This window comes from Chelon labrosus, assembly GCF_963514085.1.
Source record: "Chelon labrosus genome assembly, chromosome: 1".
NCBI classification, from domain to species: Eukaryota; Metazoa; Chordata; class Actinopteri; order Mugiliformes; family Mugilidae; genus Chelon; species Chelon labrosus.
The window spans coordinates 9,426,296-9,442,059 of record NC_140337.1 but is presented as its reverse complement, the minus strand read 5'-3'; the positions used below and the strand labels follow the sequence as shown (position 1 = coordinate 9,442,059).

At 40.3% G+C, this 15,764-nt stretch overlaps 2 protein-coding genes across 6 annotated transcripts; one reads left to right on the top strand and one right to left on the bottom strand.

Annotated features, from left to right (window-relative positions):
- Positions 1 to 5: 5 nt before the first annotated feature.
- On the top strand, positions 6 to 9,446 carry LOC311487031 (E3 ubiquitin-protein ligase RNF19A-like). Of its 5 annotated transcripts, XR_014699018.1 has the most exons (10): positions 6 to 345; positions 1,536 to 1,613; positions 1,701 to 1,801; positions 1,952 to 2,052; positions 2,267 to 2,437; positions 2,974 to 4,516; positions 6,661 to 6,764; positions 6,931 to 7,025; positions 7,109 to 7,279; positions 7,403 to 9,446. XR_014699018.1 is itself a non-coding variant. In XM_084543124.1 (5 exons), exons 2-5 carry the CDS (start codon positions 1,708 to 1,710, stop codon positions 3,427 to 3,429), a joined length of 822 nt encoding a protein of 273 aa, XP_084399250.1. In that variant the 5' UTR covers positions 6 to 345; positions 1,701 to 1,707; the 3' UTR covers positions 3,430 to 4,801. The 5 variants fall into 5 exon arrangements, 2 of the variants coding, with proteins under 2 accessions (XP_084399250.1, XP_084399249.1); XR_014699016.1 differs by lacking the exon at positions 1,536 to 1,613 and having other exon boundaries at positions 6 to 332; XR_014699017.1 differs by lacking the exon at positions 1,536 to 1,613.
- LOC311487090 (ubiquitin carboxyl-terminal hydrolase 47-like) lies at positions 8,301 to 12,747 on the bottom strand. Its single transcript, XM_084543207.1, has 10 exons — positions 12,643 to 12,747; positions 12,072 to 12,177; positions 11,675 to 11,787; positions 11,516 to 11,586; positions 11,309 to 11,434; positions 10,234 to 10,329; positions 9,786 to 10,131; positions 9,651 to 9,688; positions 8,746 to 8,777; positions 8,301 to 8,661 (listed from the first exon to the last, which is right to left on the bottom strand). The coding sequence occupies exons 1-7, from the start codon at positions 12,719 to 12,721 to the stop codon at positions 9,982 to 9,984; spliced, it is 741 nt and encodes a 246-aa protein (XP_084399333.1). The 5' UTR covers positions 12,722 to 12,747; the 3' UTR covers positions 8,301 to 8,661; positions 8,746 to 8,777; positions 9,651 to 9,688; positions 9,786 to 9,981.
- Positions 12,748 to 15,764: the final 3,017 nt, after the last annotated feature.

Here is a 15,764-nt window from a genome sequence, read left to right as displayed (position 1 = left end):
AACACATACGATGGCTTGATTTTTTAACGGTATGTAGTAAAATGGGAGGGTTGAACGACAGAACACTCACCACTCTGCTTGCTCCTGATCCGCGGGACTCGCTCAGTCTTTCACTTTCGATCCCAGTCAAAGGAGGAAGTGCGACGGAGAGCACGAACATAACCGCAGGGGCTGACGGCTTAGATTAAGCACAATCTCTTGAGACTTTTCACCAAAATATTCGCAACTATTCCTCCCGAAGTTTAGATAATCAGGTCAGGTTAGGTGTGTCTGTCGTGTTCCGGTCGTGCGCAGGAATAAGGAGGAAGTCCTAAAAACTGCAAAAATACAAGGTGTGACCTCAGGGTAAGATATTTCTTCCTTTAAAAGTAATCATAATATGTGTCATCTCTGCTCTTAAAATAATTATAGCGACAGGTAATAATACTCTTAAAATAGTTCAGATGTGGCTTTGAAATGCTCTTGGTTAATAGTGAGATAAAAGGACCATGTTTTAAAGGCTGCTTGGTATTCTCGTGAATAAAATGTAAAAATAATGAAAGTAATTGAAAATTTAAAGTGTAAATCCATGCCACCTTGAAACTAGCCTACCTAGAAATTCCTAGAGTGAGTCATTCTTGTGATGCTGATAAAATGAGCAGGTATTTGTTCACAGTCAGAGGTTTTCCAACTGTGAGCAACTCAGACCTGAACACGCAAACATATACGGTGTTGTGCATTTGAACCTTTCTCGTTTATTCCAGAGGCCTTTAAATGACAAACAGGCTGCCTTGTGCCTTTTACTCAAAGTGGCTTCTGTCTAACTGCCCTGCCATAAAGATAAAGGTTCATGGAGTGTGTGTGTGGGGGGGGGGGGCCAAGACCTTAGCTACTTGTTGAGTCACTCGGTAATCCCCTTTCGCAGTTGTCAAGTTCACTGTACTCCTGGAACCGTTCAATTATGCAACAGCCGCCCCCATCTATGCCAGACTCCAGACAAGGTCCAGACACAAACAGGAGAGCAGAGATCTGTTTAGAGAGGCCAGGCTGAGACGGTTTGGACATGTCCAGAGGAGGGACAGTGGATATATTGGCTGAGGGATGCTAAGGCGAGACGGAAGCAAATGATTCGCTGTGGCGTCCCTGATAGGAGCAGCCAAAAGGAAAGAAGAAGAAGAGTTTTCCGGAAATGTAAACAAATATAGGCTAAAGCTAACTGGCTAACTTCATGGCAACAGTATATTTCCTGTTTACATCCCTTAGTTTACCCAAAGATACACATAAATTCACATAGATTAAATCTATGTGATACACATAGATTTATGTGTTCAACACACATAAATCCACTCACAAATGAAGAAAATAAGTAAATTAATATTCAGAATCTGCCTAAGAATGACCCAATTTTTAGGTTTAGTTATCTCTATACAAGGGTACACTTATTACCTGATTCGGTTTTCCAAAAATGTAAAGAAATATATGTAAAAAAAAGGGGGTTAATAACTAACTGACTGACTCCATGGCAACATTATACTTTCTGTTTACATCCCTTAAAGCTCCCACATTATGGCAACTGTTCCAAAACTTAAAGGATACTTTTGCTCCAAATCAAAGTGAAACAAAGGACCACAATGGTAAAATTTATTAAATTAACATTTTTTTGATGTGTTGATGTAAATGTCATCTTCTAGTATTCACAGCGACAGATTTATCTTTCACAGAATCATAATGAACGCTCAGGGACAGGAGGAGGAGAAGTCATACGACCCGCTCGATAGAACCCTGACCCTCGTCAACAGGAGTAACGACCTGGATCCGTTGTGTATGATTCATTATGTTTTTCTTTGAGCATGTGGATAGAAAAAAAGCCACAAACAAGGGCAGTTTCAGCCATCTTGTTGTGATTTTGAACTAATTTCATACGAACATTGCCACGGTTTACCAAACCTTTCCTTCCTCTTGTCCACCGCAGCTTCAGATGATGAAGACAGCTCTCTCAAAGCAGAGATGTCCTGCGGCCACGCCGTCACCCCTGAGTCGCTAACACAGTATTGTCGCAGCCAGCTGGAACAGGTATCATAAAGCCGGAGACAGTGAGTGTGCACTGCGAGATAAATGGCAGAAAAGAGTAAAAAAATCAAAGTTTTGATGATATACGTAGTGGCTTAGGCACATAAAATGGAAAGTAAGAAACTTAAAATGTCTCAAGACTGTACTCAGCTGAAGAATAGTGTATAATTTAGTATTTCTGTAAGCCATAAGCTATTCTTCTCTTTGTTGTTTTAAGGGGAATTACAAATTCAGATGTCCTGCACTATTAGAGGATGACAGCATGTGCAATGAAGAGTGGTCGTACCGAGAGGTGCGCAGGCTGGCTGATTTGACCGTTGAGGAAATGCAGTACTTTGAAGAGACCATGGCCCGGCTGGCTGCTTCACAGTACGCTGAGGTTCAGTCGGTAAGTGAATTGTGGTTGCTTTTAAGTTTAATTTCTTTGATTTACTATTTGTATATGTAAAGTGTATGCACCCCTGTGTTACATCTGCAGGTCTCTGTGATGCAAAAAAAATCAAACAAAGATAAATCATATCAGCAGAAATTGTACTTTCCAAAGAGATGCAGTTCCATAAATGTTACTGTCAAAAACAGCTGAGATTTATTTGAACTGATCAGGGTCTCTTAACGTCAAGACCTGAAGTGAACACAGACACATACCCAGTTAAAAAAAAAAAAGACTATTCTTTTCCATTTTTATCTTATTTTACCTCTGATATGTGTCACATTGTTTTTTTGGTGACATTGTGTAGATGGTAATTTTTAAAATAAGTGTACAAAAGTTCTGAAATTATTTATCATCGTTTTTTTACGTCACAAATGCCTACCGATTTCACATCAACTTTTAAAACCCACATACATATTTAGAACAAAATTCAGTGGATTGATTTTTAAATCCCGCGGGTGGACTATTTTCTGAATTTTTCTGTCGCTCTTCAGTGCCCACAGTGCAAAACAACCGTGGAGAGGAGGGATCTCTCCAACCTGTGTGTCCAGTGCGTCGTATGTAAAGCTGATAAGAAGAAGAGCCACCAGTTCTGCTGGCAGTGTTTGAGGCCCTGGAAAGGTCCGGGCCCTCGGTCAGACCGCTGCGACAACAACGGCTGCGCCAACCAGGACCTCCGGCTTCTCAGGACCTGCAAGGACATCGTCCTGCCTCAGGTGCAAGGGGTCAACGCCTGTCCTTCCATCCGGGCCTGTCCCACCTGTGGTCTGAAGGTGGAGCACGACAAATCGGGCTGCAAGAACATCATCTGTCCCCGCTGTCAGGTTGAGTTCTGCTTTGTGTGTCTGAAGCTGACCCCTGAGTGCCTGAAGACGAGCACTCACTTCATGCCCTGCAGTGACGGGGTGGCTCCCAGACAAACATCCATCCCTGTGTGGCACAGAAAATAAGAACAAACTATATCTAAAAGAGTAGACGTCTAGTTTCTCGTACAAATCAGCTGAATTTTTTTTTTAAAAAAAGGGAAAAAAATCTGTTGTAAACACTGATGATACTTAATCTACATAAGCAATGTTAAGTAATAACTGTAGCAATTAATACAATTTCCAGTTGTTGATGCAGATGTTTCTTTAATGTTATACTCAAAATGTGAATGTATGTCACTTATAGTCTACAAGATGTTGGGTTAGTTGGCAGTCTTACACTTACAACAACAAAACAAGAAAGGAAATCTACATTGTACAATACTGTATTTCTTCATATGACTTTCCACATCAGTGCACAGTGGAAAAAGGAAAGCGGAGATAAAGAGTATCTCCAGTTGATTGAAACTAGATGTTTGTGGTATGTGGCTTTACTGACTCCATAAATACTGTAAAGATGCTTTATTGTTATTATTACTTGTAGTGGTTTCTCTGCATCCCTCTGGCCGGACTTTAACATTACAGAGATAGTAGTGATCCAAGAACCTCAATCACATACACAAAATGTCTGTAAAACTTTAAATAAAGTTGATATGGTGCCCCTAAAATAAAATTATGAATACAGTTACCTGGACTTGAGTGTGTTTGTTCTGTCAACAAGGAAGTATTATTTCTTTTTCTTATAATTTGACCACATACAAAGGGTGAGGCAGTGAACGCAGCAGGAGCGTTTTAGATGAAAGCAGTTAAAATACGTAATAAATAAATAATAAAATAAATAGTTAAAAAATACACTCACGATATAGTCTGACACACAATAACTTTATATGGAAAAATGGGAGGGTAAAACATGACGCACTTTTACGGACTTCTGCAGTCTTTCGCTTTCGGTAAGGCGAATAGAAAAACGTTAACAAAAAAACACGCACACAAAAGAAGCGACCGAGGACGCACAGCTGAAACTAGACCCTGTGGAGACTATTCCCAAAAGAATTTATTATTGAATCGAAAGCGAAATATTCCGCCAGGAGATTAATTCACGTGTGTCTCCCTCGGTTGAGAACAACAATGAAGAGGAAGTCCCAAAAACTGCAGGAACACATGCGTCGCTAAGGTAAGATCTACTTAAAACTTCGGTTAAAGTCTTTGTTTTGTCCTCCTGTCCCTTCACACTGACACAGGTGGACTCATGTCCGGTTTGGAGTCGTGCTGTATCTGAATACTGATTGGAAAATTTAAAAAAAAAAACAAACAAACAAAAGAAAATCTTATCGTGTTGTTATTATGGCTTGTTCGATATAGATTTCACAAAAACAAAATTAAATATATAACCAAATAAAGTGTTCAGAACTTTAATTCAGTTTCAGTTCAACTCAGATTGCTTTATTTGTCTCCAGGGCACAGTTTTGAAGGGCATAGAGTAGCTAAAAGACACAAAAACAGCACACACAGTAGGCTACATACAATATTCCCAGATAATTTTTTGTAATGTTTAGTGCATTAAAAAAAAAAAAATAATAATAATAATAATAATAAATCTTAAAATTGTTCACGTGTGTTTGTTGTGTAGCCGTTTCCCTGTGTATAAGTGGGTCAGTGCTCAGTGTGCATTTAAGAGCTGGGCCGGCCTGAGGATAAAGGACGTCTTCCTTCTCTGTGTCCTGCAGCCTGGACAGTGTCCTGAGGGGAGCCACCCAAACTCAGGAAACAGAATATTGGAGAATATTGTTTATGTCCCTTGTTTTACACAAAGTACGGCTAATATGTAAATGTAAATGTACTTTATTTATATAGCACCTTACAACAACCCACAGGTGAACCAAAGTGCCTTACAAAAGATTAAAAACACACTGGAAAACAAGTTCATAAGTAAAAGTAAGCTAAAAAAAAAAAAAAAAACAATGAATGAGAAGATAAAAAGTAATATAAAATAAAATAAAAGTAAAAGTGTCACCACACTAGCAGTTACTAAAGGCCATTCTAAATAGATACGTTTTAAGTTTTGATTTGAAAAGGCCCACGTCAGTAATGAGTCGCATGTCAGTAGGGAGCTTATTCCAGAGCCTAGGTGTAGCAATTGAAAAGGCTCGGTCACCCCAGTGTTTAAATTTTGACCTAGGCACCTCCGACAAGAGTTGATTAGATGACCTCAAAGCCCTACCACACTCACAAACGGTCAGCATCTCAGACAAATAAGATGGGGCGAGGCCGTTAAGAGCTTTAAAAACAAACATTAAAAGTTTAAAATCAATTCTAAAATGGACTCGAAGCCAATGGAGGGAATAAAGGACAGGAGTGATGTGCTCTCTTCTCTTAGTGCTAGTTAAAAGACAGGCAGCTGCATTTTGCATGAGTTAAGAGACCAAGAGAGGACTGGGAGACACCAGCATACAGAGCATTGGAGTAACCCAGTCTGGAACTTATTGGAGCGTGGATAGCCTTTTCAAAAAGTTTTCACTTTGGCCAGAAGACATTGTCAATTTGTTTGACAAAACTGTTAAGAGTTGTAGGGGGAAAAAAGAGGGTTAAAACTAAAGCTGAGGACACACTATGCGACTGTTTGCCAGATTTTACCCACAACTCCCAGTTGTGGAGTTGCCACAAAAATCTGTTAGTGTGTGAGGGGAACAGACCCGATCCGACCTCAGTAGCAGTCAATCAAGTTTTTTTAAGCTTAACCTGGATGCAGTCAGACAGTGTGAACTGATTACCGACCCATCTGCAAGCACGTGTTGCCAACAGCCAATGAAAAAGAGAGGTTGGGACACAGGAAATAGCGTCGGACGAGGGCAGGAAGAAGAGGAAGTATCAAGACAATGATGGCAAACAGCGAGAGCAGGAGAGTGGCGACAAAGCAAACCTGGACCACAGAAATGGAGTAGAGACTAGAGTAGAGATTAATCAAGTGGTACGGCCAATTTTGTACAACCAACCAAATTTCCCCACTGTGCGATAAATTAAAGAATTATCTTATGCCACAACTGTCGCCCTCCCAAGAGTTTGCGTGAGTTTGATGCGTTCAGTTGGCTTAAGTTGGTTTGACAAATCATGCAGTCTCATCAGATGCAGTTAAGTGTGTGATCCTCAGTCTTTCAGTTGTCTTACAAAAATCTGCCAGAGCCAGTCTGCTAGTGTGTATCCCTAGTCTTTTCAAAAATCTCTAAAGACTGTGAAAGTTGTGCAGCGTGTCCCCAGCTTAACTGACTGAGTCCATAGCAACATTACACCTTCTGTTTACAACAGATTTTTCTTCCACAGAATCAAAATGAGCTTTCAAGAAGAGGAAGAGGAAGAGGTGGAGAACTACGACCCACTTGATAGCACCCTGAAATTTGTCGACAGGGATGACGAACTGGATCACTGTGCGTGAGATTCTTTTATTCTTTTCATTTCGGCATGTAGATAAAAAAAATGTGCTGCAAGGCTTTACATAAGCCGAAATGTATTAAAATTCCACTCACTCAGTTTCTGTCCTCTGTTTACATCGCAAATTAGTGTCGCTGATATATTTGATATTGTCCACCTCAGACTCAGATGAGCGCTATCTCAGAGCAGAGATGTCCTGCGGCCACGCTGCCACTCCTGAGTCACTGACGAAGTGGTGTCGCAGCCAGCTGCAACAGGTATTTCAGTTAAAGTTTCCTTATGAGTCGGGTGGAAATCTAAAAATTCTGAAGTCATTAAGTTCTCTTTGTTTCTTTTTAAGGGGAAATACATATTCACATGTCCCGCTTCGGTCGAGGGTGGCAAACTGTGCAACAAAGTGCTGTCGTACAGAGAGGTTCGCAGACTGGCTAATCTATCTGTTGAAGAAATGAGGCACTTTGAGGAGACTATGGGCCGCCTGGCTGCTACAGAAAACTGCAAGGTTCAGTCAGTAAGTGGTTTTGATTGATCCTTGAATTTTTGATTTAGATACATAGGACTAAATCCAAACTACTGATTTTTAAATATGGATGTTTGCTTCCTCCTAAAACCTTTCTTTGTGTTTCCCCTCAAGTGTCCACAGTGCAAGACAAACATGGAGAGGAAGGATCTCTCCAACCTGTGTGTCCAGTGCGTCATTTGTAGAGCTGATCAGAAGAAGAACTACCAGTTCTGCTGGCAGTGTCTGAAGCCGTGGAGAGGTTCAGCCCCCCGATCTGACCGCTGCGCCAACGACGGCTGCACCAACAGGGACCTGGAACTTCTGCAGACATGCAACTCCATCAGTCTGCCCCAGGTGGAGGGCGTCACCAGCTGCCCCTCTGTCCGGGTCTGTCCTAGATGTGGCATCAGGGTGGAACATACCCAACAATACTGCAAAACTATTCGTTGTCCTCAGTGCCATGTGGTGTTCTGTTTTGTGTGCCTGAAACTAAAGACAGAATGTTGCAAGACCAGTACACCGTACACAATGTGTAGTAGCGGTGTCGCTCCTAGACAGACCTCCATCCCTGTGTGGAAGAAAACATGAGGACAAGGGCCTTGTCTTTATTTCATGAGCAATTAAGGTAAAGAATTTGACTGATAATGCTATAACTAAAATTTCAACGTTCAGTATATAAACAAAACGTTTGTGCTATGTAACCTAGCTCCTAAAGACGCTAAAACTCTTTCTGCACATTACCAGAATGAGTGTCTTTGATCTGTAAGTATTAATCATCAGAATTAAAATACTTCCCAATACAAAAAGGAACACTTCATTACCAGCATAACCATCACTAGTTTGACTGTGAGCTCTTCAAACAGTTTTATAAAAATGAAATGTCTGAATCTCACAATAAGAGAATGTAAACCTGATCTGAAATGTATTTCTTTGAACATATTATACAATAACAACTATGTAATTAAAATAGACCGAGTTTCCATTATGAGACCATCTCTATTGTAATAGAAATCTGGAGTAAATCATAGTGTCTCATGCATCTCTTTTATTCAAAATTTACAACTGAATAATCATTGTCACATTGTTCAATAAACAAAAAAGCAAAGTTCATTGTTAACGTGTACTAGTTTTATCTACAATGTACAAATATCACAGTTTTATTATCACCTAATGGTAAGAATTACATTTCTGAATCCACGAGAGGTAAGTGCTGATTATTTTTCTGTATCAGGTTTTGTTGACTTGCGTCACCACAATGGGAACTATTATAATCACTGCAGCAAGAGTGACAGCCAAAGCAATAACAAGGGGCTTCTTGAAGAATTCACATCTGCTCCTGCGAGGCTGCACAATGTCAGCCTCTAGGTCCCTTGGTCTGTCTGTCTGACAAGCTATGGGGAGGCACACAAAGCGACATGTTAAGTAATTATTAATCAGTGTTCAACGCTTTGGTTGCATAATTGCTTGGTGCTTACCTCTGTACATGAGCAGGTATGCAGTACGGGATCTGTTTTAGAGAGCAACAAAAGATTTGACAACACACAGTCAACTCTTCTGGGTAGAATATGTCTCAGGCTAAATCACTGAAAGAGCCATACAGTTGAAACGAAGTGTTTAATCACATTTTGTGATCTATTGAGAGCAATGGCTGAATTTTGGATCCGCTCTTCATTGTGGTATTGCACCTAATAATATACCCCGATCAGCCACAACATTAAAACCACTGACAGGTGAAGTAAATAACATTGACTATTTTGTGACAATTCAGAGTTCTGCTGGGAAACTTTCGGACCTGGCATTCATGTGGATGTTACTTAGACATGTAGCACCCACCTAGACCAGACCACACACCCCCACCCCACAGCAATGATGCAGCAGGATGCAGCCTGACACAGGCACACACAAAAGTTGTTTAGCAACAAGGTGTTGACCTGGCCTCCAACTTCACTAGATCCCAAACTGATCAAGTATCTGTGGGATGATCCACAGAGGCCCCTCCCCTCAACCCATAGGACCCAAAGGCCCCCACTAACAACATTCTGTTGCCAGACACCACAGGACACCCTCAGAAGGCCCATGTCCATTCTCTGATGAGTCACCACAAGGGAGACCTACACAATATTAGGAAGGTGGTCATAATGTTATGTCTGATCGGTGTATGTACATGATGTACTGAATCAGGTGATTGTTAATAACTGTTTTGTTAATATTATAGTAGTTGTTTTTATATCCAAAGCTGCTGAACTAATACTAAGTGTTAAACAGTAAAAACAAGGCAATAAAGTGTTCTTTACCAATCTCCAGCACAGCTACTTAACATACTTGGCGCTAAGACTATTTTCTCAGCTATGTCAGACTTGATAAACAAGAAGCAACGTACTTGTATGTCCCGGTGTTTGCAAATGGCTGCTCATCCACCTGTACCATTCAACAAAAACATTAAGCAACAGCCCTTTAATGGTTTCTATGCTTTTGAAATTAGCCATAATGGATGATATGTTAATCAGATCCTTACTTTCCTCACGTGAGTATCATCACAGTCGTACCAGGTCTCGTCCTCTTTGGACAGGACGGTGGCTGTGTAATGTCCACCTCTTAGGCTGCCTACGTGATTCACTATCCCAAACAGGGTGTACTTCTTGTCCTACAGCGTACAAGCACAGAGTCAGATGTATGAAAGGATTTTAAAATTAAACATCCGTGACGCACCATTAAAAGTTAATTCTCCTTGCCTTGATTTGTAATGTGCGAGGGATGACCACACAGCAGTTTGACTTGAAATGGGACATGGTCTTGAGGTCAAAGTCAAACCTCTTGAGGAGTAGAGTCAATACGCGAGGAAATGCCACCATCTCACATCCCTATGTGCCACAAGGAAGATCATTAAACAGAATCTGGCATACAAATTGAAAACTAGCTTTAAGTTTCAAGTTTCAAGTCACAGGTTGAGTTTGAAAACTCACGCTGGTCGACGCTGTTTTCATTTTGCAGTCATTACAGTACACCTCGTTGTCTCCACTGTGTGACTTTGGTTGGAAATGTTTTTCGAAGCCTTTCTCCTGCAAAAACACAAATGTTGCAGAAAATGTGAAGACGGAGTGAACACAGGGCATACCAGGTAGACTGAGTCTGAACTCATCAAGTCTAAAGATTCATGAGCCACTAGAAGGTATTATCCTCAATCAGCTTACTACTACAGGACTAGTATCAGTGGGGGACCTCATGTCATTTTTAATGTTCGTCTATTATCTGATGCTCTGTAATTTTCTGTCTGTAATTTGTAAATTAAAAATGCATTCATTCATTCATTTTCTGTAACGGCTTGTCTTCTGGAGGGTGTTAGGGGGGCTGGAGCCTATCCCAGCTGTTGTCGGGCTAGAGGCGGGGTACACCCTGGACAGGTCACCAGTCTATCACAGGGCTAACACAAAGAGACAGACAACCATTCACACTCACATTCACACCTACGGTCAGTTTAGAATCACCAATTAACCTTATGAGCATGTCTTTGGACGGTGGGAGGAAGCCGGAGTACCCGGAGAGAACCCACGCAGACACAGGGAGAACATGCAAACTCCACATAGAAAGACCCTAGATGGAATCAAACCCAGAACCTCCTTGCCGTGAGGCATCAGTGCTAACCGCCTCTCCACTGTGCCGCCCTAAAGTAAAAATTATCCCGTACTAATATTGTTGAATACAACATTGTAAGTCGTTGTATGCGCCTACATTAGATACATAAGATTAGCTGCGTTTGTTGTCGGTCAGGGTTGATGGACGGGTTGACAAAACACTTGAACTTAATCGGAAACTTGTCATTTACTCATTTCATGCTAAGCCTTTTAATCATGACTGTTCCATAAACTTTAACACATGTTTATATATGCATACTGGTTCTAATTTTAAACTGAACATTACCATTTCATCCTCAGTGCAGAAAAAGGTCACATGGTCTCAGCCCAGTCCTCCCCTCTTATGTGAATAAGTACTTCCAGTGAGACGATATGTGCTTTACTCTGATCATTGTCTGCTGCTTACCACGCTGTAGGTTGCATCGTGCATTTCTCCAAGAGACAGCGGAAGCGTCCAGAAAGGATTTGTCTCTTCGATGATGCTGTGGTCTTTGGAGCATTTTGTTTTGCATGTCAGCGCCCCCTCAAAAACCTTAATATGAGAAATATCTATTAAAACACAACCTTCAGACTGTTTGATTTGATAAAACCGTGAACCGTGTTAAGTGCTCACCTGTGAGACCTGTGGGCTGACATTATGTAAAATCAGCTCCAGGCATTCAGCAGCATCACGTTGTTGATTTACTAACAAAAGATATATATACATTTAAATCCTACATTTTCCTTTAACTTTTCTTTGTTATATTTGTGTGCAGCTTACTGGTCAACGTACCATTTTCAATCTTCAAACTCCTGGTGAGGTTTTCTGTTTTGCACGGCGTTTCTTTCAAATTGTCAAAGATGCTTCTCAGATGTTGATCTGTGGGATTTGACCCGGGATCCAACCTTTAGAAATAAAACAGTCATTTCTCACTTAATTCAGTTCATTTTATTTTGTGTCTCTATGTCAGGTTAAAACTGAACCAAGCACTCTGTTTTTCTGGCAATACATTAAAGGAAGTTCACCAGTTTTAGGTGTCTGTTTAATTTTTGGCACCGCATGTGTGAAAATGTGGTACAAAGCCGAACATTGTCAATAGAGGGTGATGTAGGCTACATCTCTGGTTCTTCTGCATTTGTTTTGATACTTTTTATGTTTTCTACCGATGTCAGATGTGAGCATGTCATACCTGTCGTGGATCTCAGACGTCACGAAAAGACCTTGTAGGACGCTGTTGAGATAACACGTGGCTCCCTGGTTAATCAAGCCGCAGTGATGCCTCCGTTTCTGAGAGACTTTAAAAAGACAACACAGCGTTAAACACTACCTCTACTCTATAGATGAATGTGCAAAAAACTGAGCAACCAGAAGGACAATATCATTCATTCATCTTCTGTAACCGCTTATTCCTGTTAAGGGTCCCGCTGGTCATCGGGCGAAGGCCAGGGTACACCCTGAACGGGTCACCAGTCTATCTCAGGGCTAACACAGAGAGACAGACAACCATTCACACTCACACTCACACCTACGGCCAATTTAGAATCACCAATTAACCTAACCAGCATGTCTTTGGACGGTGGGAGGAAGCTGGAGTACCCGGAGAAAACCCACGCAGACACAGGGAGAACATGCAGACCTGACAGAAAAGCCCCAGTCGTATATATATATAGAATAATATATATATATATATATGTATAGAAAAAAATCTGTTTTAATTTTGGCTTGGTTTTTATCTAATCTTGCAGTAATGTTAACTTCACCTGCATCTTTGTCACGACGTCTTTTCATCTCCTGTCCTGTTTCCCTGTCCTCCATGGGTCGTTTTCTGGAGCTGCTCATTTTTCTTTCTCAAACGGGATTCCTCCCTGAGAATAAAATTATTATTTTTTTATTTAATCTCTGTTAATTCAAAAGAATAATTCAAATCATTACAGTTGTGCATATTGTCACTTGTCTGCTGTATGAACTCTTGCATGTCTCAGCACCCTGGGGTCCATTTTGACTTACATTTCAGTATTATTTTTCCACACGTGCAGCCTCAGCCCCTCAAGTCTGATTAACGCCACTTCCTTTACATACGTTATCATGTGTGCCCCATCAATCTTCATCAACATACAGCATCCTCCCTATCTTGCACAGACTGTCGTTAGAACCCCAGACTGCCAGGTTACCATAGAATTACTGTAAATGTTGATTTCCTGTAAACGCCTTTGACTGTCAATAATGAAATAATTAAATACCAGTACTGCAATTCATAGTCAAAGCCAGGATGGCATGTGGACTAGTACAAGAGGTTGTGTAGAGTGTAAAGTGACTGACTCTAAATATTACACAAAGTGAGGAAGTGAACTTAATTTATTTTTTTTCAAATTGGTAAAAGAAAAACGCACGATGAAACCACATAAAAAAATAAAGCTTTGAATGAAATGGAAACAACTGTTCAGAAAGATTGGAGGAAAGTGTAGTACTTACACAGCGCAGTGATCGCTCAACGAAAGCAGTAATGTTTGGAAAGGACATGTCAATCCAGTTTTCTTACAGCATTGTCATCTGACAGGTGAGGTCACGTCACAAGGATTGCCAGTTAAAGTAAAGAAAATGTGAACGTTTCACAGTTTAACTTGAGCAGCCAACATGATCTAAATTTCGCAATGGATGGAAAAAGCATCCTGTAGCTCCAGTAATAAAAAATAAAAAAAAATGCATTACTCTGATTATGAGTCTGAATAACAACACCTACTGAACTCTAAATTGTCACGTCAATTGTAACCTTTTTTAAAAAAATAAAATAAAAAAAAAATAATCTGTGGAATATCTGCCACGATACTTTAGAGATGTAAAAGAAGAAATGTTCTAACAGTAATCCATAAAACATAAATAAATGATCAGAACCCCATTCTCAGCCGGGGGAGGCTAGCATTTCTACATCCTTGTTTTTCAGGCAGGTCCATGATGTAGAAAAACGACATTCTTTGGCTGTTGGCCTTTTCCCAGCAACTGAATTATTCTGCCAAACTGTAACGCTATAATGGTTTGTCATGACTGAAGTTAAAAGGAGATGGCCTGCATCCAGACCCATGAAAGGGAATGGCAACAGTAAAGGTGAATGCAAAAAAAAAACAATTTCCTGATAGGAGAGAAACAAAATGCAATGCAGGGTTTAAGCAGGTCCAAATATAAGTCCAACAATATAATCCAAACAGAGGAGGCCAGATAAATCCAAAAGGTTAATGAAAGTGGAAAAAAAAACAAATAGTCCAGTGTCAGCAGAGAGATACAAGGAGGAAGGTGGGTAAACAGGTGAGTCGACATACAGGGAAACACAGAGGCAGGAAAGTAGACAGGAAGTGAAGCAAATGAAATGCAACTCTTGAAGCAAGTAGGTTTCAAAATAAAACTGAACAAAAAAACAAAAAAAAACATAATAATATTCCTTACAACTCGCTCATGAGCATCATCTAAGCAATATCCGCGTCATCATGAGGTAGAGTCATGTCACTTTGGGCTATTTGGGCATAAATCGTTTCTATAAATGAGCCTTTTAACTTCATATGAGTGCTGAGCAAAAGGTCTTGAGAATGATGACTGAACAACACAAGCCAGGAAGGAGTGTTAACAGCTCAATTCAATTTATTTCAGTCTTACATAGCTTTGCAAAATGCGTTTTGAGACAATGGGATCCAAGGTCTGAAACCCCCAGAGCGGTGGTGTCAGACTCAATCAGATTGGGGGCCAAAATTAAGAAATTACTCCAAATCACAGGCCAACCAGAATGAACATTTATTTAAAATGAGACACAATTTGTCATTTCAGATGTATTATCAGAAATCAATCATACAGAAATATGAACTGAACTTTTTCCAAGCCATAATAAATAAAAGGTAAACTGTAGAATAAAACTTGTGATTGTGTTTCAAACACTTTTCCCCGACTGTTTTACCAACTGGGGCCAATACGACGTTATTTTTCATCGTGAGATTAACAGTCCACAGTGTGGTTTCTAACATTATCTGTATGTTGTGTAAATTCACTACTATACTATGCAGTGGAGAGCGGAACTAACCACGGGGCTAAGTTAGCATGCTAATACCATGTTAAACATGCTGCTGTTATTTGGCTAACGGACACTTTCAGTGTGTATATATGTTAGTATGTATGTTAACCGTATCTGTGTATCTGTTTAGCTGCAGTGGTGTTGTCATTCACATTTTAGTAAGTTTTATGTTTGCCGTGTGTACTACCATGGAACAGTAGGCTAACCAATTTAGCCTGTTGTCTGTACTATGTCTTTGTGTAAGAATCTCCATGGAAATATTTTAGTAACTAGTAATCTAATGCTGGTGGCTTGAGCTTTAATGGGTCAACCATATGGGCCAATATAAAATATGGATAATACAGATATATTAAGTCTAGAAGCTATAGAAGAACATAACTTTGACCTAAAATGCAACAGTGTAAGTAAACCTCTATAAACAGTCACATTTTATGATCCATTAGTTGCACTTTTAAATACTCTAATAGTCTTATAGTTTTGTTGAGAGTAAAATACTTGAACTTTAGAATATAGATAAGACAGAGACTTCCTCTCCCCTCTCTGTTTTTACGGTTAGGCTTAAAAATGTCCTTTGTGATAAAACTTATAATGAAGCTTGTTGTTAGGGTATAGTCGTGTTGCTATAGGCCTAGGTTGTTGGGGGACTCCTCATGATGAAGAGGAAGGTGGGTAAACAGGTGAGTCTGTTTGCTTTTCTCTCACTGCCTATGTACTCATGTGCTACTACTGGGACACCATCCCCTTGGGGGTTTCCTCTCGGGCACACATGTCAAACTCAAGGCCTGCCAGCCACATCCAGCCCATGGGACGATTGTATCTGGCCCACAA